Below are 25612 nucleotides of genomic sequence, written 5' to 3'. Positions count from 1 at the left end.
TGGGGTATTGTGTGTAGATTGATGAGAAAAAGCATGTATTTAAGCAATTTTGGAATAAAAATGTAATTTAACAAAATGTGGAAAAAGTCAAGGGGTCTGAATACTTTCTGAATGCACTGTATATATACAAAAATGTCTCTCTCTCTCTCTCTGACCTGCCCTCCTCCTTTCTCCCTAGTGGTCGCAATGGGAAGATGCGCGTCCTCTCCTTCAAGACGGGACTGGTGAGCCTGTGTAATGCGGATGTTCAGGAGAAGTATAAATGTAAGTATGAGTCCCGTTCATGTAGACACCACAGCCCTGCAGCCCCCTGACAAAGGAAATAAACTAAACCAGCCTGATTGCAAGCATTACATGAAGACAACCACTTAGGCTAATGAAGGGAATTACTCGCTCTCTGGCTCTGTCTCTCTCTCTCTCTCTCTCTGGCTCTGTCTCTCTCTCAATTCAATCCAATTCCAGGGCTTTATTGGCATGGGAAACATACATTGCCAAAGCAAGTGAAGTAGATAATAAACAAAAGTGAAATAAACAATAAAAATGAACAGTAAACATTACACTCACAGAATTTCCAAAAGAATAAAGACATTTCAAATGTCATAGGATGTCTATATACAAATCAAATCAAACTTTATTTGTCACATGCACCGAATACAAGTGTAGACCTTACCATGAAATGTTTACTTACAAGCCCTTAACCAACAGTGCAGTTCAAGAACAGTTAAGAAAATATTTACCAAATAAACTAAAGTAAAAAATTATAAAAAGTAACACAATAACATAGCAATAACGAGGCTATATACAGGGGGTACCGGTACTGAGTCAGTGTGCGGGGGTACAGGTTAGAGGTCATTTGTACATGTAGGTAGGGGTGAAGTGACTATGCATAGATAATAAACAGTGAGCAGCAGCAGTGTACAAAACAAATGGGGGGGATGGGGGGTCAATGTAATAGTCCGGTGGCCATTCGATTAATTGTTCAGCAGTCTTATGGTATGGCTTGGGGGTAGAAGCTGATAAGGAGCCTTTTGGTCCTAGACTTGGCGCTCCGGTACTGCTTGCCGTGCGGTAGCAGAGAAAACAGTCTATGACTGGGTGACTGGGGTCTCTGACAGTTTTATGGGCTTTCCTCTGACACCGCCAATTATATAGATCCTGGATGGCAGGAAGCTTGGCCCCAGTGATGTACTGGGCCGTACGCACTACCCTCTGTAGCGCCTTAAGGTCAGATGCCGAGCAGTTGCCGTACCAGGCGGTGATGCAACTGGTCAGGATGCTCTCGATGGTGCAGCTGTAGAACTTTTTGAGGATCTGGGGAACCATGCCAAATCTTTTCAGTCTCCTGAGGGGGAAAAGGTTTTTTTGTGCCCTCTTCACGACTGTCTTGGAATGTTTGGACCATGATAGATCATTGGTGATGTGGACAACAAGGAACTTGATACTCTCGACCCGCTCCACTACAGCCCTGTTGATGTTAATGGGGGGCTGTTCGGCCCTCCTTTTCCTGTAGTCCACGATCATCTCCTTTGTCTTGCTTACATTGAGGGAGAGGTTGTTGTCCTGGCACCACAATGCCAGTTCTCTGAGCTCCTCCCTATAGGCTGTTTCATCGTTGTCTGTGATCAGGCCGACCACTGTTGTGTCCTCAGCAAACTTAATGATGGTGTTGGAGTCGTGTTTGGCTACGCAGTGGTGGGTGAACAGGGAGTACAGGAGGGGAATAAGTACACACCCCTGAGGGGCCCCAGTGTTGAGGATCAGTGTGGCAGATGTGTTGTTGCCAACCCCAGGAAGTCCAGAATCCAGTTGCGGAGAGAGGTGTTTAGTCCCAGAGTCCTTACCTTAGTGATGAGCTTCGTGGGCACTATGGTGTTGAATGCTGAGCTGTAGTCAATGAACAGCATTCTCACATAGGTGTTCCTTTTGTCCAGGTGGGAAAGGGCAGTGTGGAGTGCGATTGAGATTGCGTCATCTGTGGATCTGTTGGGGCGGTATGCGAATTGGAGTGGGTCTAGGTTATCCGGGAAGATGCTGTTGATGTGAGCCATGACCAGCTTTCAGAGCAGTTCATGGCTACCAATGGGGCGGTAATCATTTAGGCGGGTTACCTTCGCTTCCTTGGGCACAGGGACTATGGTGGTCTGCTTGAAACATGTACAGTTAAAGTCGGAAGTTTACATACACCTTAGCCAAATACATTTAAACTCAGTTTTTCACATTTCCTGACATTTAGTCCTAGTAAAAATTCCCTGTCTTATGTCAGTTGGGATCACCACTTTATTTTAAGAATGTGAAATGTCAGAATAATAGTAGAGAGAATGATTTATTTCAGCTTTTATTTCTTTCATCACATTCCCAGTGGATCAGAAGTTTACATACACTCAATTAGTATTTGGTAGCATTGCCTTTAAATGGTTTAACTTGGGTCAAATGTTTCGGGTAGCCTTCCACAAGCTTCCCACAATAAGTTGGGTGAATTTTGGCCCATTCCTCCTGACAGAGCTGGTGTAACTGAGTCAGGTTTGTAGGCCTTCTTGCTCGCACACGCTTTTTCAGTTCTGCCCACACATTTTCTATAGGATTGAGGTCAGGGCTTTGTGATGGCCACTCCAATACCTTGACTTTGTTGTCCTTAAGCCATTTTGCCACAACTTTGGAAGTATGCTTGGGGTCATTGTCCATTTGGAAGACCCATTTGTGACCAAGCTTTAACTTCCTGACTGATGTCTTGAGATGTTGCTTCAATATATCCACATAATTTTCCTCCCTCATGATGCCATCTATTTTGTGAAGTGCACCAGTCCCTCCTGCAGCAAAGCACCCCCACAACATGATGCTGCCACGCCCGTGCTTCACGGTTGGAATGGTGTGCTTCGGCTTGCAAGCCTCCCCATTTTTCCTCCAAACATAACAATGGTCATTATGGCCAAACAGTTAGATTTTTGTTTCATCAGACCAGAGGACATTTCTCCAAAAAGTACGATCTTTGTCCCCATGTACAGTTGCAAACCATAGTCTGACTTTTTTATGGCGGTTTTGGAGCAGTGGCTTCTTCCTTTCTGAGCGGCCTTTCAGGTTATGTCGATATAGGACTCGTTTTACTGTGGATATAGATACTTTTGTACCTGTTTCCTCTAGCATCTTCACAAGGTCCTTTGCTGTTGTTCTGGGATTGATTTGCACTTGTTGCACCAAAGTACGTTAATCTCTAGGAGACAGAACGTGTCTCCTTCCTGAGTGGTATGATGGCTGCGTGGTCCCATGGTGTTTATACTTGCGTACTATTGTTTGTACAGATGAACGTGGTACCTTCAGGCGTTTGGAAATTGCTCCCAAGGATGAACCAGACTTGTGGAGGTCTACAATCTTTTTTCTGAGGTCTTGGCTGATTTCTTTTAATTTTCCCATGATGTCAAGCAAAGAGGCACTGAGTTTGAAGGTAGGCCTTGAAATACATCCACAGGGACACCTCCAATTGACTCAAATGATGTGAATTAGCCTATCAGAAGCTTCTAAAGCCATGACATCATTTTCTGGTATTTTCCAAGCTGTTTAAAGGCACAGTCAACTTAGTGTATGTAAACTTCTGACCCACTGGAATTGTGATACAGTGAATTATAAGTGAAATAATCTGTCTGTAAACAATTGTTGGAAAAATGACTTGTGTCTTGCACAAAGTAGATGTCCTAACCGACTTGCCCAAACTATAGTTTGTTAACAAGAAATTTGTGGAGTGGTTGAAAAACGAGTTTTAATGACTCCAACTTAAGTGTATGTAAACTTCCGATATCAACTGTAGGTATTACAAACTCAGTCAGTGAGAGGTTGAAAATGTCAGTGAAGACATTTGCCAGTTGGTCTGCGCATGCTTTGAGTACACGTCCTGGTGTTGTAACAGTGTTGTAACGATGTGCAAATAGTTAAAGTACAAAAGGGAAAATAAATAAACATAACTATGGGTTGTATGTACAATGGTATTTGTTCTTCACTGGTTGCCCTTTTCTTGTGGCAACAGGTCACAAATATTGTTGCTGTGATTGCACACTGGGGTATTTCACCCAGTAGATATGGGAGTTTATCAAAATTGGGTTTGTTTTCGAATTCTTTGTGGATCTGTGTAATCTGAGGGAACTATATGTCTCTAGTATAGTCATACATTTGCCAGGAGGTTAGGAAGTGCAGCTCTGTTTCCACCTCATTTTGTGGGCAGTGTGCACATAGCCTGTCTTCTCTTGAGAGCCAGGTCTGCCTACGGCGGCCTTTCTCAATAGCAAGGCTATGCACACTGAGTCTGTACATAGTCAAAGTTTTCCTTAAGTGTGGGTTAGTCACAGTGGTCAGGTATTCTGCCACTGTGTACTCTCTTTTTAGGGCCAAATAGTATTCTAGTTTGCTCTGTTTTTTTTCTTCTTTCCAATGTGTCAAGGAATTATCTTTTTGTTTTCTCATGATTTGGTTGGGTCTAGTTGTGTTGCTGTCCTGTGGCTCTGTGGGGTCTGTTTGTGTTTGTGAACAGAGCCCCAGGACCAGCTTGCTTAGGGCTCTCTCTCCAGGTTAATCTCTCTGTAGGTGATGGCTTTGTTATGGAAGGTTTGGGAATCACTTCCTTTTAGGTGGTTGTAGAATTTAATGGCTCTTTTCTGGATTTTGATCATTAGCGGGTATCGGCCTAATTCTGCTCTGCATGCATTATTTGGTGTTTTATGTTGTACACTGAGGATATTTTTGCAGAATTCTGCATGCAGTCTCAATTTCCTGTTTGTCCCATTTTGTGAATTCTTGGTTGGTGAGCGGACCCCAGACCTCACAACCATAAAGGGCAATGTGTTCTATAACTGATTGAAGTATTTTTTGCCAGATCCTAATTGGTGTGTCAAATTTGATGTTGCTTTTGTTGGCATAGAAGGCCCTTCTTGCCTTGTCTCTCAGATCGTTCACAGCTTTGTGGAGTTACATGTTGCGCTAATGTTTAGGCCGAGGTATGTATCATTTTTTTGTGTACTCTAGGACAACGGTGTCTAGATGGAATTTGTATTTGTGGTCCTGGCAACTGGACCTTTTTTAGAACACCATTATTTTTATCTTACTGAGATTTACTGTCAGGGCCCAGGTCTGACAGAATCTGTGCAGAAGATCTAGGTGCTGCTGTAGGCCCTCCTTGGGTGGTGACAGATCATCAGTAGACATTTGACTTCAGATTCTAGTAGGGTGAGGCCGGGTGCTGCAGACTGTTTTAGTGCCCCAATTCGTTGATATACATGTTAACCTCCCTGGGCAATGTGGGACGTTTACGTGGAATCGCGTGGCGCGAAATACAAATACCTCAAAAATGCTATAACTTCAATTTCTCAAACATATGACTATTTTACACCATTTTAAAGACTCTCGTTAATCTAACCACATTGTCCGATTTCAAAAAGGCTTTACAGCGAAGGCAAAACATTAGATTATGTCAGGAGAGTACCCTGCCAAAAATAATCACACAGCCATTTTCAAAGCAAGCATATATGTCACAAAAAACAAAACCACAGCTAAATGCAGCACTAACCTTTGATGATCTTCATCAGATGACACTCCTAGGACATTATGTTATACAATACATGCATGTTTTGTTCAATCAAGTTCATATTTATATCAAAAAACAGCTTTTTACATTAGCATGTGATGTTCAGAACTAGCATACCCACCGCAAACTTCCGGTGAATTTACTAAATTACTCACGATTAACGTTCACAAAATACATAACAATTATTTTAGGAATTATAGATACAGAACTCCTTTATGCAATCGCGGTGTCAGATTTTAAAATAGCTTTTCGGCGAAAGCACATTTTGCAATATTCTGAGTACATAGCCCGGCCATCACGGCTAGCTAATTTGACACCCCTCAAGTTTGGCCCTCACCAAACTCAGATTTACTATAAGAAAAATTGGATTACCTTTGCTGTTCTTCATCAGAATGCACTCCCAGGACTTCTACTTCAACAACAAATGTTGTTTTGGTTCCAAATAATCCATAGTTATATTCAAATACCTCCGTTTTGTTCGTGCGTTCAGGTCAGTATCCGAAGGGTGACGCGCGAGCGCATTTCATGACAAAAAAATTCTAAATATTCCATTACCGTACTTCGAAGCATGTCAAATGCTGTTTAAAATCAATTTTTATGCTATTTTTCTCGTAAAATAGCGATAATATTCCAACCGGGCGACGTTGTATTCATTCAAAGGCTGAAAGAAAAAATTGAGAATTCTCATGAACGCGCATCTCCAGTGTCACTGTTCTCAGCCTGACCACTCACAAAATCTCCTGCTGTTTTTCGCCCAGAGACAGGAGAGACGTCATTCCACTTTCTGGCGCCTTCTGAGAGCCAATGGAAGCCTTAGAAAATGTCACGTTACAGCAGAGATGCTGTATTTTCGATAGAGATGCCACAGAAGGAGAACAAATTGTCAGACAGGGCACTTCCTGTATGGAATCTTCTCAGGTTTTGGCCTGCCATATGAGTTCTGTTATAGTCACAGACACCATTCAAACAGTTTTAGAAACTTTAGAGTGTTTTCTATTTCTATCCAAATCTACAAATTATATGCATATTCTCGTTTCTGGGCAAGAGTAGTAACCAGTTAAAATCGGGTATGTTTTTTATCCGGCCGTGCAAATACTGCCCCCTAGCCCCAACAGGTTTTAAAGAGGGTGGGGTTTAAGCTGCATCCCTGTCTCACCCCATGGCCCTGTGGAAAGAAATGTGTTTTTTGCCAATTTTAACCACACACTTGTTGTTTGTGTACATGGATTTTAAAATGTCATATGTTTTTCCCCAATACCACTTTCCATCAATTTGTATAGCAGACCCTCATGCCAAATTGAGTGAACAGCTTTTTTGAAATCAACAAAGCATGAGAGGACTTTGCTTTTGTTTTGGTTTGTTTGTTTGTCAATTAGGGTGTGCAGGGTGAATACGTGGTCTGTCGTACGGTAATTTGGTAAAAAGCCAATTTGACATTTGTTCAGTACATTGTTTTCACTGAGGAAACATACAAGTCCCTCTCCAAAGTACATAGGACTTTTAAGCAGAGAGAAGACACTCTCTCACCACACTCAGCGCTCTTTCTGGCCCCTCTGGCTTCCCTTTTTGATTTTCAATTATGCTCTAATATTTCACTGGTGCCCAGCTCATGGGAACTAAAACCATTTTACAGCTTAATTTTACGACTTAGCCTTTTAAATATGTGAAGAAGGGGGAGAGGAGAGAGAATAAGCGGCGTCATCCATATTGTGAGACCTGGAACAGAAAGTCAGGGGATACAAGATTTTAGACAGCCCCTGCAGGTCAGGCCAGGCCCACTGTCAGCTGACACACCATCTGGGGCTGCTCGAAAGAATTGAATGACAGATTTTGAGTGTTTTTTTTTTAAATGGCCGACAAAGCAGGAACGACATGCCGCTGGAGGCTTGTGAGGGTAGAGGGGGGCAGTGATGTCAGCCATGCCAGTTTGTCCCAGTGATTGATCACACATTTTGTCTCCTCAGCTCAGAGGAGAGATGATCCCTGATTCTGCTAGTAAACAAGGGGCACATCTGGTGAATGAGTGAACGTGGCAGCGTAGCAGTATGGCAGACATACTGTGTGTGTGTGTGTGTGTGCATGAGTGTGTGCCAGGGCTCCACATTACTAGGGTAGAGAGGCTGACAACTTGCGTGTGTGTGTGTGTGTGTGTGTGTGTGTGTGTGTGTGTGTGTGTGTGTGTGTGTGTGTGTGTGTGTGTGTGTGTGTGTGTGTGTGTGTGTGTGTGTGTGTGTGTGTGTGGTAGAGGCTGACATTATCAGACTACTGTTTAACATGCAGGTGTCAGTGTCTTCTACTCCCCCCTGAGTCATGTGCAGGGGAGAGGCAGGCAGGGGCTGGTGCTATTTATAATGGCATTGTGCAGCACCTTCACACAGCTGTCAGTATCCATCTCCTCAGTGACATGCAGAGTCACGACTCGCAGACGAACGCCCCTTTCAGAGCCTGACGAGGCAGCGAGTTCTTTATCTGCAATTAGATCAGCACGGTTGCCCCTTTCTCTCTCTCTCTCTCTCTCTCTCTCTCTCCCTCTACTGTACCTCGCTCTTTCTCTCTCTCTCTCTCTCTCTCTCTCTCTCTCCCTCTACTGTACCTCTCTCTCTCTCTCTCTCTCTCTCTCTCTCTCTCTCTCTCTCCTCTACTGTACCTCTCTCTTTCTTTATCTCTTTCTATCTCTCTCTCTCTCTTCTTCTACTGTACCTCTTTCTTTCTCTCTCTCTTTCTCTCTCTCTCTCTCTCTCTCCCCCCCCAACATACCTAGATACAGGCAGAGGGAAATATCACCCACACACATAGAGAAATACTGAGAACATGGATGCATTTGTAAAGTATTCAGACCCCTGGACTTTTTCAACATTTTGTTAGGTTAGAACCTTATTCTAAAATTGATTAAATAGTTATTTTCCCTCATCAATCTACACACAATACCCCATAATGATAAAGCAAATGCACATAAAAAAACTCTGGCAGCGATTACATCCTCGAGTCTTCTTGGGTATTACCCTACAAGCTTGGCACACCTGTTTTTGGGGAGTTTCTCCCATTCTTCTCTGCAGATCCTCTCAGGCTCTTTCAGGTTGGATGGGGAGTGTCTCTGCACAGCTATTTTCCGGTCTTTCCACTGCTGCTCGATTGGGTTCAAGTCCGGACTTTGGCTGGGCCACTCAAGGACATTCAAAGACTTGTCCCGAAGCCACTCCTGCGTTGTCTTGGCTGTGTGCTTAGTGTCGTTGTCCTGTTGGAAGGTGAACCTTCACCCCAGTCTGAGGTCCTGAGCACTCTGGAGCAGGTTTCATCAAGGATCTCTCTGTGCTTTGCGCCGTTCATCTTTCCCTCGATCCTGACTAGTCTCCCAGTCCCTGACACTGAAAAACATCCCCACAGCATGATGCTGCCACCATCATGATTCAACGTAGGGATGGTGCCAGGTTTCCTCCAGACATGACGCTTGGCATTCAGGCCAAAGACTTCAATCTTGGTTTCATCAGACCAGAGAATCTTGTTTGTCATGGTCTGAGAGTCCTTAAGGTGCCTTTTTGGCAAACTCCGAGCAGGCTGTCACGTGCCTTTTATTGAGGAGAGGCTTCGGTCTGGCCACTCTACCATAAAGGCTTGATTGGCGGAGTGCTGCAGAGATGGTTGTCCTTCTGGAAAGTTCCTCTGGAGCTCTGTCCGAGTGATATGGAAAATGTCAAGGGGTATGAATACTTTTCGAATGTACTATATGTATAGGTGTGAATAGTAGTATTATAAACTGGGGGGGTTTAACCACTGAATGCTGATTGGCTGACAGCCGTGGTATATCAGAGCATATACCACGGGTATGACAAAACATTTATTTTTAATGCTCTAATTACATTTTGTAACCAGTTTATAATAGCAATAAGGCACCTCAAGGGTTTGTGGTATATGGCCAATATACCACGGCTAAGGGCTATACCCAGGCACTCCGGGTTGTTTTGTGCACAGTAACAGCCCTTAGCCGTGGTATATTGGCCATATATCACCCCCCCCCTCGTGCCTTATTGCTTAAATATACTCTCGTTCACACAAGCAGACATATTGTATACACACACAGGCTTAGATACTACACATTACACACAGGCTTAGATACCACACATTACACACAGGCTTAGATACTGCACATTACACACAGGCTTAGATACTACACATTACACACAGGCTTAGATACCACACATTACACACAGGCTTAGATACTACACATTACACACAGGCTTAGATACTACACATTACACACAGGCTTAGATACTACACATTACACACAGGCTTAGATATTACACACAGGCTTAGATACTACACATTACACACAGGCTTAGATACTACACATTACATACAGGCTTAGATACTACACATTACACACAGGCTTAGATACCACACATTACACACAGGCTTAGATAATACACATTACACACAGGCTTAGATACTACACATTACACACAGGCTTAGATAATACACATTACACACAGGCTTAGATACTACACATTACACACAGGCTTAGATACTACACATTACACACAGGCTTAGATACTACACATTACACACAGGCTTAGATACTACACATTACACACAGGCTTAGATACTACACATTACACACAGGCTTAGATACTACACATTACACACAGGCTTAGATACTACACATTACACACAGGCTTAGATACCACACATTTCACACAGGCTTAGATACTACACATTACACACAGGCTTAGATATTACACACAGGCTTAGATACTACACATTACACACAGGCTTAGATACCACACATTACACACAGGCTTAGATACTACACATTACACACAGGCTTAGATACTACACATTACACACAGACTTAGATACTGCACATGGGTGAACATAGTGTCACACACTCACACATATTTTATTAACCCTGTATGTTTTGTCAGACCTGTTCAGGCAGGTGTCTGGTCCAGGGGGTCTGACAGACCAGCGTTACCTCACTATGCTGCTCTATGAAGCCATCCAGATCCCCCGACAGCTGGGAGAGGTGGCCGCCTTCGGGGGGAGCAATGTGGAGCCCAGTGTACGCAGCTGCTTCCGTATGGTGAGATCACCTACACACACACACAGACAGAATGCACACACAGACAGACGCACACACAGACACGCGCAGGCCGCAAACATATACATACACGCACGCACGCAGACACCACGCAATTTCTCAAGCAAGAATTTTGCTAGGACTGTCTGGGAGTTGTCTGAGTGAGCTGTTATTGGCAGAGAGGTTTGAAATTCTCTTTTTTATGGTGATGTCACCAGGCAGGCCAAAACTGCATCCCACCAAGACAGGAAATATATATAAAACACAGTCAAGTCTAGTTTTTGACGCCACTGGGCCTTTAAAGCATCATAATGTTGGGGTCATTGATCGTAGGTGTTACTGATCAAATTGTTCATTCTGAGTGAAATCCTGTGTGAACCAATGTGGTCTGTGGACATGTTTTTAAGGTTTTTTGTGAAACCAATCTGGTTTAAAGGACTGTTGGGGGAACCATATAGAATCTATGGGCATAACATCATTTCAAAGTGTTTCAGATGGAGACATGGAAGAACTGAGGGCATTGTCATTTCCACTCTCATACATGGGGGATACGTTTTTTTTAAAATCCCGCCTCATGGCATTTAGCTCAGGAGAGAAATGTATTTTTAAAGCAGTCACTTTAATGGTAGAGTTGGGACGAGTAGGTACTTTTTTTTGAGCGGTGGCGTTTTAAAACCTTTCTAAAAAAAAATCTTCACTTTTTTACAGCCGACCCGTAATTAAATGTCGCTCGATTCCCGCCCATGCTTCTGATATCAGCCACAGGGGATTAAAACCCTGTTTGTCAACTCTATTTGCTGTATGTCATGTCTTTTATAAGCAGATTTTATTATCAGTGTAGTTCCAATCAGAAGTGCCCAGATAAACAATTTATCACGTTGGCATGGCAATGAAGTCAAAGTGAGGGGATGACACGCGATAGCACGTCCTGTGGGTGTAGGGTGTAGGGTGTAGTGGAGAGGTGTAGGGGAGTCATCCATGACAGAGGGACAGAAGGGTTTGGTTCTACATGGAGGATGACAGGATCAGAGGGAGGGAGGTACACTACAGTAGACAGTCTGTGCTGTGGCCCTCCTTGATCTGTATGTATAGAGAGACCAGTCTGTTGTAATCTATGAGGCCATGGAGAGTGTAAGTTGTTGCTTTGTGTAGTCAGTGGGTCCAGTTCTATTAGTTATTGATACTGTAGACAGTCAGTGGGTCCAGTTCTATTAGTTATTGATACTGTAGACAGTCAGTAGGTCCAGTTCTATTAGTTATTGATACTGTAGACAGTCAGTAGGTCCAGTTCTATTAGTTATTGATACTGTAGACAGTCAGTAGGTCCAGTTCTATTAGTTATTGATACTGTAGACAGTCAGTAGGTCCAGTTCTATTAGTTATTGATACAGTAGACAGTCAGTAGGTCCAGTTCTATTAGTTATTGATACTGTAGACAGTCAGTGGGTCCAGTTCTATTAGTTATTTATACTGTAGACAGTCAGTGGGTCCACTTCTATTAGTTATTGATACTGTAGACAGTCAGTGGGTCCAGTTCTATTAGTTATTGATACTGTAGACAGTCAGTGGGTCCAGTTCTATTAGTTATTGATACTGTAGACAGTCAGTGGGTCCAGTTCTAGTAGTTATTGATACTGTAGACAGTCAGTAGGTCCAGTTCTATTAGTTATTGATACTGTAGACAGTCAGTGAGTCCAGTTCTATTAGTTATTGATACTGTAGACAGTCAGTGGGTCCACTTCTATTAGTTATTGATACTGTAGACAGTCAGTGGGTCCAGTTCTATTAGTTATTGATACTGTAGACAGTCAGTGAGTCCAGTTCTATTAGTTATTGATACTGTAGACAGTCAGTGGGTCCAGTTCTATTAGTTATTGATACTGTAGACAGTCAGTGGGTCCAGTTCTATTAGTTATTGATACTGTAGACAGTCAGTGAGTCCAGTTCTATTAGTTATTGATACTGTAGACAGTCAGTAGGTCCAGTTCTATTAGTTATTGATACTGTAGACAGTCAGTGGGTCCAGTTCTATTAGTTATTGATACTGTAGACAGTCAGTGGGTCCAGTTCTATTAGTTATTGATACTGTAGACAGTCAGTGAGTCCAGTTCTATTAGTTATTGATACTGTAGACAGTCAGTAGGTCCAGTTCTATTAGTTATTGATACTGTAGACAGTCAGTAGGTCCAGTTCTATTAGTTATTGATACTGTAGACAGTCAGTAGGTCCAGTTCTTTTAGTTATTGATACTGTAGACAGTCAGTGGGTCCAGTTCTATTAGTTATTGATACTGTAGACAGTCAGTAGGTCCAGTTCTATTAGTTATTGATACTGTAGACAGTCAGTGAGTCCAGTTCTATTAGTTATTGATACTGTAGACAGTCAGTGAGTCCAGTTCTATTAGTTATTGATACTGTAGACAGTCAGTGAGTCCAGTTCTATTAGTTATTGATGCTGTAGACAGTCAGTGGGTCCAGTTCTATTAGTTATTGATACTGTAGACAGTCAGTGAGTCCAGTTCTATTAGTTATTGATACTGTAGACAGTCAGTGGGTCCAGTTCTATTGGTTATTGATACTGTAGACAGTCAGTGGGTCCAGTTCTATTAGTTATTGATACTGTAGACAGTCAGTGGGTCCAGTTCTATTAGTTATTGATACTGTAGACAGTCAGTGAGTCCAGTTCTATTAGTTATTGATACTGTAGACAGTCAGTAGGTCCAGTTCTATTAGTTATTGATACTGTAGACAGTCAGTGGGTCCAGTTCTATTAGTTATTGATACTGTAGACAGTCAGTAGGTCCAGTTCTATTAGTTATTGATACTGTAGACAGTCAGTAGGTCCAGTTATATTAGTTATTGATACTGTAGACAGTCAGTGAGTCCAGTTCTATTAGTTATTGATACTGTAGACAGTCAGTAGGTCCAGTTCTATTAGTTATTGATACTGTAGACAGTCAGTGGGTCCAGTTCTATTAGTTATTGATACTGTAGACAGTCAGTAGGTCCAGTTCTATTAGTTATTGATACTGTAGACAGTCAGTAGGTCCAGTTATATTAGTTATTGATACTGTAGACAGTCAGTAGGTCCAGTTCTATTAGTTATTGATACTGTAGACAGTCAGTGGGTCCAGTTCTATTAGTTATTGATACTGTAGACAGTCAGTAGGTCCAGTTCTATTAGTTATTGATACTGTAGACAGTCAGTAGGTCCAATTCTATTAGTTATTGATACTGTAGACAGTCAGTGGGTCCAGTTCTATTAGTTATTGATACTGTAGACAGTCAGTGGGTCCAGTTCTATTAGTTATTGATACTGTAGACAGTCAGTGGGTCCAGTTCTATTAGTTATTGATACTGTAGACAGTCAGTAGGTCCAGTTCTATTAGTTATTGATACTGTAGACAGTCAGTAGGTCCAGTTCTATTAGTTATTGATACTGTAGACAGTCAGTGGGTCCAGTTCTATTAGTTATTGATACTGTAGACAGTCAGTGAGTCCAGTTCTATTAGTTATTGATACTGTAGACAGTCAGTGGGTCCAGTTCTATTAGTTATTGATACTGTAGACAGTCAGTAGGTCCAGTTCTATTAGTTATTGATACTGTAGACAGTAAGTAGGTCCAGTTCTATTAGTTATTGATATTGTAGACAGTCAGTAGGTCCAGTTCTATTAGTTATTGATACTGTAGACAGTCAGTAGGTCCAGTTCTATTAGTTATTGATACTGTAGACAGTCAGTAGGTCCAGTTCTATTAGTTATTGATACTGTAGACAGTCAGTGGGTCCAGTTCTATTAGTTATTGATACTGTAGACAGTCAGTAGGTCCAGTTCTATTAGTTATTGATACTGTAGACAGTCAGTGGGTCCAGTTCTATTAGTTATTGATACTGTAGACAGTCAGTAGGTCCAGTTCTATTAGTTATTGATACTGTAGACAGTCAGTGGGTCCAGTTCTATTAGTTATTGATACTGTAGACAGTCAGTGGGTCCAGTTCTATTAGTTATTGATACTGTAGACAGTCAGTGGGTCCAGTTCTATTAGTTATTGATACTGTAGACAGTCAGTGGGTCCAGTTCTATTAGTTATTGATACTGTAGACAGTCAGTGGGTCCAGTTCTATTAGTTATTGATACTGTAGACAGTCTTTGGGTCCAGTTCTATTAGTTATTGATACTGTAGACAGTCAGTGGGTCCAGTTCTATTAGTTATTGATACTGTAGACAGTCAGTGGGTCCAGTTCTATTAGTTATTGATACTGTAGACAGTCAGTAGGTCCAGTTCTATTAGTTATTGATACTGTAGACAGTCAGTAGGTCCAGTTCTATTAGTTATTGATACTGTAGACAGTCAGTAGGTCCAGTTCTATTAGTTATTGATACTGTAGACAGTCAGTGGGTCCAGTTCTATTAGTTATTGATACTGTAGACAGTCAGTGGGTCCAGTTCTATTAGTTATTGATACTGTAGACAGTCAGTAGGTCCAGTTCTATTAGTTATTGATACTGTAGACAGTCAGTGGGTCCAGTTCTATTAGATATTGATACTGTAGACAGTCAGTAGGTCCCGTTCTATTAGTTATTGATACTGTAGACAGTCAGTAGGTCCAGTTCTATTAGTTATTGATACTGTAGACAGTCAGTGAGTCCAGTTCTATTAGTTATTGATACTGTAGACAGTCAGTGGGTCCAGTTCTATTAGTTATTGATACTGTAGACAGTCAGTAGGTCCAGTTCTATTAGTTATTTATACTGTAGACAGTCAGTAGGTCCAGTTCTATTAGTTATTGATACTGTAGACAGTCAGTAGGTCCAGTTCTATTAGTTATTGATACTGTAGACAGTCAGTGAGACCAGTTCTATTAGTTATTGATACTGTAGACAGTCAGTGGGTCCAGTTCTATTAGTTATTGATACTGTAGACAGTCAGTAGGTCCAGTTCTATTAGTTATTGATACTGTAGACAGTCAGTAGTTCCAGTTCTATTAGTTATTGATACTGTAGACAGTCAGTGGGTCCAGTTCTATTAGTTATTGATACTGTAGACAGTCAGTAGGTCCAGTTCTATTAGTTATTGATACTGTAGACAGTCAGTGGGTCCAGTTCTATTAGTTATTGATACTGTAGACAGTCAGTAGGTCCAGTTCTATTAGTTATTGATACTGTAGACAGTCAGTGGGTCCAGTTCTATTAGTTATTGATACTGTAGACAGTCAGTGAGTCCAGTTCTATTAGTTATTGATACTGTAGACAGTCAGTGGGTCCAGTTCTATTAGTTATTGATACTGTAGACAGTCAGTGGGTCCAGTTCTATTAGTTATTGATACTGTAGACAGTCAGTGGGTCCAGTTCTATTAGTTATTGATACTGTAGACAGTCAGTAGGTCCAGTTCTATTAGTTATTTATACTGTAGACAGTCAGTAGGTCCAGTTCTATTAGTTATTGATACTGTAGACAGTCAGTAGGTCCAGTTCTATTAGTTATTGATACTGTAGACAGTCAGTAGGTCCAGTTCTATTAGTTATTGATACTGTAGACAGTCAGTGGGTCCAGTTCTATTAGTTATTGATACTGTAGACAGTCAGTGGGTCCAGTTCTATTAGTTATTGATACTGTAGACAGTCAGTGGGTCCAGTTCTATTAGTTATTGATACTGTAGACAGTCAGTGGGTCCAGTTCTATTAGTTATTGATACTGTAGACAGTCAGTGGGTCCAGTTCTATTAGTTATTGATACTGTAGACAGTCAGTGGGTCCAGTTCTATTAGTTATTTATACTGTAGACAGTCAGTGGGTCCAGTTCTATTAGTTATTGATACTGTAGACAGTCAGTAGGTCCAGTTCTATTAGTTATTGATACTGTAGACAGTCAGTGGGTCCAGTTCTATTAGTTATTGATACTGTAGACAGTCAGTGGGTCCAGTTCTATTAGTTATTGATACTGTAGACAGTCAGTGGGTCCAGTTCTATTAGTTATTGATACTGTAGACAGTCAGTAGGTCCAGTTCTATTAGTTATTGATACTGTAGACAGTCAGTGGGTCCAGTTCTATTAGTTATTGATACTGTAGACAGTCAGTAGGTCCAGTTCTATTAGTTATTGATACTGTAGACAGTCAGTGGGTCCAGTTCTATTAGTTATTGATACTGTAGACAGTCAGTGGGTCCAGTTCTATTAGTTATTGATACTGTAGACAGTCAGTAGGTCCAGTTCTATTAGTTATTGATACTGTAGACAGTCAGTGAGTCCAGTTCTATTAGTTATTGATACTGTAGACAGTCAGTGGGTCCAGTTCTATTAGTTATTGATACTGTAGACAGTCAGTGGGTCCAGTTCTATTAGTTATTGATACTGTAGACAGTCAGTGGGTCCAGTTCTATTAGTTATTGATACTGTAGACAGTCAGTAGGTCCAGTTCTATTAGTTATTGATACTGTAGACAGTCAGTGGGTCCAGTTCTATTAGTTATTGATACTGTAGACAGTCAGTGGGTCCAGTTCTATTAGTTATTGATACTGTAGACAGTCAGTGGGTCCAGTTCTATTAGTTATTGATACTGTAGACAGTCAGTGGTCCAGTTCTATTAGTTATTGATACTGTAGACAGTCAGTGGGTCCAGTTCTATTAGTTATTGATACTGTAGACAGTCAGTGAGTCCAGTTCTATTAGTTATTGATACTGTAGACAGTCAGTGGGTCCAGTTCTATTAGTTATTGATACTGTAGACAGTCAGTGGGTCCAGTTCTATTAGTTATTGATACTGTAGACAGTCAGTGGGTCCAGTTCTATTAGTTATTGATACTGTAGACAGTCAGTGGGTCCAGTTCTATTAGTTATTGATACTGTAGACAGTCAGTGGGTCCAGTTCTATTAGTTATTGATACTGTAGACAGTCAGTGGGTCCAGTTCTATTAGTTATTGATACTGTAGACAGTCAGTGGGTCCAGTTCTATTAGTTATTGATACTGTAGACAGTCAGTGGGTCCAGTTCTATTAGTTATTGATACTGTAGACAGTCAGTGGGTCCAGTTCTATTAGTTATTGATACTGTAGACAGTCAGTGGGTCCAGTTCTATTAGTTATTGATACTGTAGACAGTCAGTGGGTCCAGTTCTATTAGTTATTGATACTGTAGACAGTCAGTGGGTCCAGTTCTATTAGTTATTGATACTGTAGACAGTCAGTGGGTCCAGTTCTATTAGTTATTGATACTGTAGACAGTCAGTGGGTCCAGTTCTATTAGTTATTGATACTGTAGACAGTCAGTGGGTCCAGTTCTATTAGTTATTGATACTGTAGACAGTCAGTAGGTCCAGTTCTATTAGTTATTGATACTGTAGACAGTCAGTGGGTCCAGTTCTATTAGTTATTGATACTGTAGACAGTCAGTGGGTCCAGTTCTATTAGTTATTGATACTGTAGACAGTCAGTGGGTCCAGTTCTATTAGTTATTGATACTGTAGACAGTCAGTGGGTCCAGTTCTATTAGTTATTGATACTGTAGACAGTCAGTGGGTCCAGTTCTATTAGTTATTGATACTGTAGACAGTCAGTGGGTCCAGTTCTATTAGTTATTGATACTGTAGACAGTCAGTGGGTCCAGTTCTATTAGTTATTGATACTGTAGACAGTCAGTGGGTCCAGTTCTATTAGTTATTGATACTGTAGACAGTCAGTGGGTCCAGTTCTATTAGTTATTGATACTGTAGACAGTCAGTGGGTCCAGTTCTATTAGTTATTGATACTGTAGACAGTCAGTGGGTCCAGTTCTATTAGTTATTGATACTGTAGACAGTCAGTGGGTCCAGTTCTATTAGTTATTGATACTGTAGACAGTCAGTGGGTCCACTTCTATTAGTTATTGATACTGTAGACAGTCAGTGGGTCCAGTTCTATTAGTTATTGATACTGTAGACAGTCAGTAGGTCCAGTTCTATTAGTTATTGATACTGTAGACAGTCAGTGGGTCCAGTTCTATTAGTTATTGATACTGTAGACAGTCAGTGGGTCCAGTTCTATTAGTTATTGATACTGTAGACAGTCAGTGGGTCCAGTTCTATTAGTTATTGATACTGTAGACAGTCAGTGGGTCCAGTTCTATTAGTTATTGATACTGTAGACAGTCAGTGGGTCCAGTTCTATTAGTTATTGATACTGTAGACAGTCAGTGAGGTCCAGTTCTATTAGTTATTGATACTGTAGACAGTCAGTGGGTCCAGTTCTATTAGTTATTGATACTGTAGACAGTCAGTGGGTCCAGTTCTATTAGTTATTGATACTGTAGACAGTCAGTGGGTCCAGTTCTATTAGTTATTGATACTGTAGACAGTCAGTGGGTCCAGTTCTATTAGTTATTGATACTGTAGACAGTCAGTGGGTCCAGTTCTATTAGTTATTGATACTGTAGACAGTCAGTGGGTCCAGTTCTATTAGTTATTGATACTGTAGACAGTCAGTAGGTCCAGTTCTATTAGTTATTGATACTGTAGACAGTCAGTGAGTCCAGTTCTATTAGTTATTGATACTGTAGACAGTCAGTGGGTCCAGTTCTATTAGTTATTGATACTGTAGACAGTCAGTGGGTCCAGTTCTATTAGTTATTGATACTGTAGACAGTCAGTGGGTCCAGTTCTATTAGTTATTGATACTGTAGACAGTCAGTGGGTCCAGTTCTATTAGTTATTGATACTGTAGACAGTCAGTGGGTCCAGTTCTATTAGTTATTGATACTGTAGACAGTCAGTAGGTCCAGTTCTATTAGTTATTGATACTGTAGACAGTCAGTGAGTCCAGTTCTATTAGTTATTGATACTGTAGACAGTCAGTGGGTCCAGTTCTATTAGTTATTGATACTGTAGACAGTCAGTGGGTCCAGTTCTATTAGTTATTGATACTGTAGACAGTCAGTGGGTCCAGTTCTATTAGTTATTGATACTGTAGACAGTCAGTAGGTCCAGTTCTATTAGTTATTGATACTGTAGACAGTCAGTGGGTCCAGTTCTATTAGTTATTGATACTGTAGACAGTCAGTAGGTCCAGTTCTATTAGTTATTGATACTGTAGACAGTCAGTGGGTCCAGTTCTATTAGTTATTGATACTGTAGACAGTCAGTGGGTCCACTTCTATTAGTTATTGATACTGTAGACAGTCAGTGGGTCCAGTTCTATTAGTTATTGATACTGTAGACAGTCAGTGGGTCCAGTTCTATTAGTTATTGATACTGTAGACAGTCAGTAGGTCCAGTTCTATTAGTTATTGATACTGTAGACAGTCAGTGGGTCCAGTTCTATTAGTTATTGATACTGTAGACCATCAGTAGGTCCAGTTCTATTAGTTATTGATACTGTAGACAGTCAGTGGGTCCAGTTCTATTAGTTATTGATACTGTAGACAGTCAGTAGGTCCAGTTCTATTAGTTATTGATACTGTAGACAGTCAGTAGGTCCAGTTCTATTAGTTATTGATACTGTAGACAGTCAGTAGGTCCAGTTCTATTAGTTATTGATACTGTAGACAGTCAGTAGGTCCAGTTCTATTAGTTATTGATACTGTAGACAGTCAGTAGGTCCAGTTCTATTAGTTATTGATACTGTAGACAGTCAGTAGGTCCAGTTCTATTAGTTATTGATACTGTAGACAGTCAGTGGGTCCAGTTCTATTAGTTATTGATACTGTAGACAGTCAGTAGGTCCAGTTCTATTAGTTATTGATACTGTAGACAGTCAGTGGGTCCAGTTCTATTAGTTATTGATACTGTAGACAGTCAGTGGGTCCAGTTCTATTAGTTATTGATACTGTAGACAGTCAGTGGGTCCAGTTCTATTAGTTATTGATACTGTAGACAGTCAGTGGGTCCAGTTCTATTAGTTATTGATACTGTAGACAGTCAGTGGGTCCAGTTCTATTAGTTATTGATACTGTAGACAGTCAGTGGGTCCAGTTCTATTAGTTATTGATACTGTAGACAGTCAGTGGGTCCAGTTCTATTAGTTATTGATACTGTAGACAGTCAGTGGGTCCAGTTCTATTAGTTATTGATACTGTAGACAGTCAGTAGGTCCAGTTCTATTAGTTATTGATACTGTAGACAGTCAGTGGGTCCAGTTCTATTAGTTATTGATACTGTAGACAGTCAGTAGGTCCAGTTCTATTAGTTATTGATACCGTAGACAGTCAGTAGGTCCAGTTCTATTAGTTATTGATACTGTAGACAGTCAGTGAGGTCCAGTTCTATTAGTTATTGATACTGTAGACAGTCAGTGGGTCCAGTTCTATTAGTTATTGATACTGTAGACAGTCAGTAGGTCCAGTTCTATTAGTTATTGATACTGTAGACAGTCAGTAGGTCCATTTCTATTAGTTATTGATACTGTAGACAGTCAGTGGGTCCAGTTCTATTAGTTATTGATACTGTAGACAGTCAGTGGGTCCAGTTCTATTAGTTATTGATACTGTAGACAGTCAGTGGGTCCAGTTCTATTAGTTATTGATACTGTAGACAGTCAGTAGGTCCAGTTCTATTAGTTATTGATACTGTAGACAGTCAGTGGGTCCAGTTCTATTAGTTATTGATACTGTAGACAGTCAGTGGGTCCAGTTCTATTAGTTATTGATACTGTAGACAGTCAGTGGGTCCAGTTCTATTAGTTATTGATACTGTAGACAGTCAGTGGGTCCAGTTCTATTAGTTATTGATACTGTAGACAGTCAGTGAGTCCAGTTCTATTAGTTATTGATACTGTAGACAGTCAGTGGGTCCAGTTCTATTAGTTATTGATACTGTAGACAGTCAGTGGGTCCAGTTCTATTAGTTATTGATACTGTAGACAGTCAGTGGGTCCAGTTCTATTAGTTATTGATACTGTAGACAGTCAGTGGGTCCAGTTCTATTAGTTATTGATACTGTAGACAGTCAGTGGGTCCAGTTCTATTAGTTATTGATACTGTAGACAGTCAGTAGGTCCAGTTCTATTAGTTATTGATACTGTAGACAGTCAGTAGGTCCAGTTCTATTAGTTATTGATACTGTAGACAGTCAGTAGGTCCAGTTCTATTAGTTATTGATACTGTAGACAGTCAGTAGGTCCAGTTCTATTAGTTATTGATACTGTAGACAGTCAGTGAGTCCAGTTCTATTAGTTATTGATACTGTAGACAGTCAGTGGGTCCAGTTCTATTAGTTATTGATACTGTAGACAGTCAGTAGGTCCAGTTCTATTAGTTATTGATACTGTAGACAGTCAGTAGGTCCATTTCTATTAGTTATTGATACTGTAGACAGTCAGTGGGTCCAGTTCTATTAGTTATTGATACTGTAGACAGTCAGTGGGTCCAGTTCTATTAGTTATTGATACTGTAGACAGTCAGTAGGTCCAGTTCTATTAGTTATTGATACTGTAGACAGTCAGTGGGTCCAGTTCTATTAGTTATTGATACTGTAGACAGTCAGTGGGTCCAGTTCTATTAGTTATTGATACTGTAGACAGTCAGTGGGTCCAGTTCTATTAGTTATTGATACTGTAGACAGTCAGTAGGTCCAGTTCCATTAGTTATTGATACTGTAGACAGTCAGTGAGTCCAGTTCTATTAGTTATTGATACTGTAGACAGTCAGTAGGTCCAGTTCTATTAGTTATTGATACTGTAGACAGTCAGTGAGTCCAGTTCTATTAGTTATTGATACTGTAGACAGTCAGTAGGTCCAGTTCTATTAGTTATTGATACTGTAGACAGTCAGTGGGTCCAGTTCTATTAGTTATTGATACTGTAGACAGTCAGTAGGTCCAGTTCTATTAGTTATTGATACTGTAGACAGTCAGTAGGTCCAGTTCTATTAGTTATTGATACTGTAGACAGTCAGTGGGTCCAGTTCTATTAGTTATTGATACTGTAGACAGTCAGTGGGTCCAGTTCTATTAGTTATTGATACTGTAGACAGTCAGTAGGTCCAGTTCTATTAGTTATTGATACTGTAGACAGTCAGTGGGTCCAGTTCTATTAGTTATTGATACTGTAGACAGTCAGTAGGTCCCGTTCTATTAGTTATTGATACTGTAGACAGTCAGTAGGTCCAGTTCTATTAGTTATTGATACTGTAGACAGTCAGTGAGTCCAGTTCTATTAGTTATTGATACTGTAGACAGTCAGTGGGTCCAGTTCTATTAGTTATTGATACTGTAGACAGTCAGTAGGTCCAGTTCTATTAGTTATTTATACTGTAGACAGTCAGTAGGTCCAGTTCTATTAGTTATTGATACTGTAGACAGTCAGTAGGTCCAGTTCTATTAGTTATTGATACTGTAGACAGTCAGTGAGTCCAGTTCTATTAGTTATTGATACTGTAGACAGTCAGTGGGTCCAGTTCTATTAGTTATTGATACTGTAGACAGTCAGTAGGTCCAGTTCTATTAGTTATTGATACTGTAGACAGTCAGTAGTTCCAGTTCTATTAGTTATTGATACTGTAGACAGTCAGTGGGTCCAGTTCTATTAGTTATTGATACTGTAGACAGTCAGTAGGTCCAGTTCTATTAGTTATTGATACTGTAGACAGTCAGTGGGTCCAGTTCTATTAGTTATTGATACTGTAGACAGTCAGTAGGTCCAGTTCTATTAGTTATTGATACTGTAGACAGTCAGTAGGTCCAGTTCTATTAGTTATTGATACTGTAGACAGTCAGTGAGTCCAGTTCTATTAGTTATTGATACTGTAGACAGTCAGTGGGTCCAGTTCTATTAGTTATTGATACTGTAGACAGTCAGTGGGTCCAGTTCTATTAGTTATTGATACTGTAGACAGTCAGTGGGTCCAGTTCTATTAGTTATTGATACTGTAGACAGTCAGTAGGTCCAGTTCTATTAGTTATTGATACTGTAGACAGTCAGTAGGTCCAGTTCTATTAGTTATTGATACTGTAGACAGTCAGTGGGTCCAGTTCTATTAGTTATTGATACTGTAGACAGTCAGTGGGTCCAGTTCTATTAGTTATTGATACTGTAGACAGTCAGTGGGTCCAGTTCTATTAGTTATTGATACTGTAGACAGTCAGTGGGTCCAGTTCTATTAGTTATTGATACTGTAGACAGTCAGTGGGTCCAGTTCTATTAGTTATTGATACTGTAGACAGTCAGTGGGTCCAGTTCTATTAGTTATTGATACTGTAGACAGTCAGTGGGTCCAGTTCTATTAGTTATTGATACTGTAGACAGTCAGTAGGTCCAGTTCTATTAGTTATTGATACCGTAGACAGTCAGTAGGTCCAGTTCTATTAGTTATTGATACTGTAGACAGTCAGTGGGTCCAGTTCTATTAGTTATTGATACTGTAGACAGTCAGTGGGTCCAGTTCTATTAGTTATTGATACTGTAGACAGTCAGTGGGTCCAGTTCTATTAGTTATTGATACTGTAGACAGTCAGTGGGTCCAGTTCTATTAGTTATTGATACTGTAGACAGTCAGTAGGTCCAGTTCTATTAGTTATTGATACTGTAGACAGTCAGTAGGTCCAGTTCTATTAGTTATTGATACCGTAGACAGTCAGTGGGTCCAGTTCTATTAGTTATTGATACTGTAGACAGTCAGTAGGTCCAGTTCTATTAGTTATTGATACTGTAGACAGTCAGTGGGTCCAGTTCTATTAGTTATTGATACTGTAGACAGTCAGTGGGTCCAGTTCTATTAGTTATTGATACTGTAGACAGTCAGTAGGTCCAGTTCTATTAGTTATTGATACTGTAGACAGTCAGTGGGTCCAGTTCTATTAGTTATTGATACTGTAGACAGTCAGTGGGTCCAGTTCTATTAGTTATTGATACTGTAGACATTCAGTGGGTCCAGTTCTATTAGTTATTGATACTGTAGACAGTCAGTGGGTCCAGTTCTATTAGTTATTGATACTGTAGACAGTCAGTAGGTCCAGTTCTATTAGTTATTGATACTGTAGACAGTCAGTGAGTCCAGTTCTATTAGTTATTGATACTGTAGACAGTCAGTGGGTCCAGTTCTATTAGTTATTGATACTGTAGACAGTCAGTGAGTCCAGTTCTATTAGTTATTGATACTGTAGACAGTCAGTAGGTCCAGTTCTATTAGTTATTGATACTGTAGACAGTCAGTGGGTCCAGTTCTATTAGTTATTGATACTGTAGACAGTCAGTGAGTCCAGTTCTATTAGTTATTGATACTGTAGACAGTCAGTAGGTCCAGTTCTATTAGTTATTGATACTGTAGACAGTCAGTGGGTCCAGTTCTATTAGTTATTGATACTGTAGACAGTCAGTGGGTCCAGTTCTATTAGTTATTGATACTGTAGACAGTCAGTGGGTCCAGTTCTATTAGTTATTGATACTGTAGACAGTCAGTGGGTCCAGTTCTATTAGTTATTGATACTGTAGACAGTCAGTGAGTCCAGTTCTATTAGTTATTGATACTGTAGACAGTCAGTGGGTCCAGTTCTATTAGTTATTGATACTGTAGACAGTCAGTGGGTCCAGTTCTATTAGTTATTGATACTGTAGACAGTCAGTGGGTCCAGTTCTATTAGTTATTGATACTGTAGACAGTCAGTGGGTCCAGTTCTATTAGTTATTGATACTGTAGACAGTCAGTGGGTCCAGTTCTATTAGTTATTGATACTGTAGACAGTCAGTAGGTCCAGTTCTATTAGTTATTGATACTGTAGACAGTCAGTAGGTCCAGTTCTATTAGTTATTGATACTGTAGACAGTCAGTAGGTCCAGTTCTATTAGTTATTGATACTGTAGACAGTCAGTAGGTCCAGTTCTATGAGTTATTGATACTGTAGACAGTCAGTGAGTCCAGTTCTATTAGTTATTGATACTGTAGACAGTCAGTGGGTCCAGTTCTATTAGTTATTGATACTGTAGACAGTCAGTAGGTCCAGTTCTATTAGTTATTGATACTGTAGACAGTCAGTAGGTCCATTTCTATTAGTTATTGATACTGTAGACAGTC

The 25612-nt window shown here is 40.5% G+C and overlaps 1 protein-coding gene across 2 annotated transcripts in view; it reads left to right on the top strand.

Moving 5' to 3' along the window:
• Nucleotides 1–25612, top strand: part of LOC106611717 (dystrophin-related protein 2) — a 237994-nt gene that overhangs the window by 163057 nt on the left and 49325 nt on the right. For both annotated transcript variants that reach the window (XM_014212218.2, XM_014212217.2), the window contains 2 exons: nt 179–264; nt 10486–10643. In XM_014212218.2, coding sequence (XP_014067693.1) covers nt 179–264; nt 10486–10643 — 244 coding nt within the window. The remainder of the gene's footprint in view (nt 1–178; nt 265–10485; nt 10644–25612) is intronic.

Source organism: Salmo salar, chromosome ssa09, assembly GCF_905237065.1.
Source record: "Salmo salar chromosome ssa09, Ssal_v3.1, whole genome shotgun sequence".
In the NCBI taxonomy this organism is placed as follows: Eukaryota; Metazoa; Chordata; class Actinopteri; order Salmoniformes; family Salmonidae; genus Salmo; species Salmo salar.
This window is presented reverse-complemented; position numbering and strand designations above follow the sequence as displayed.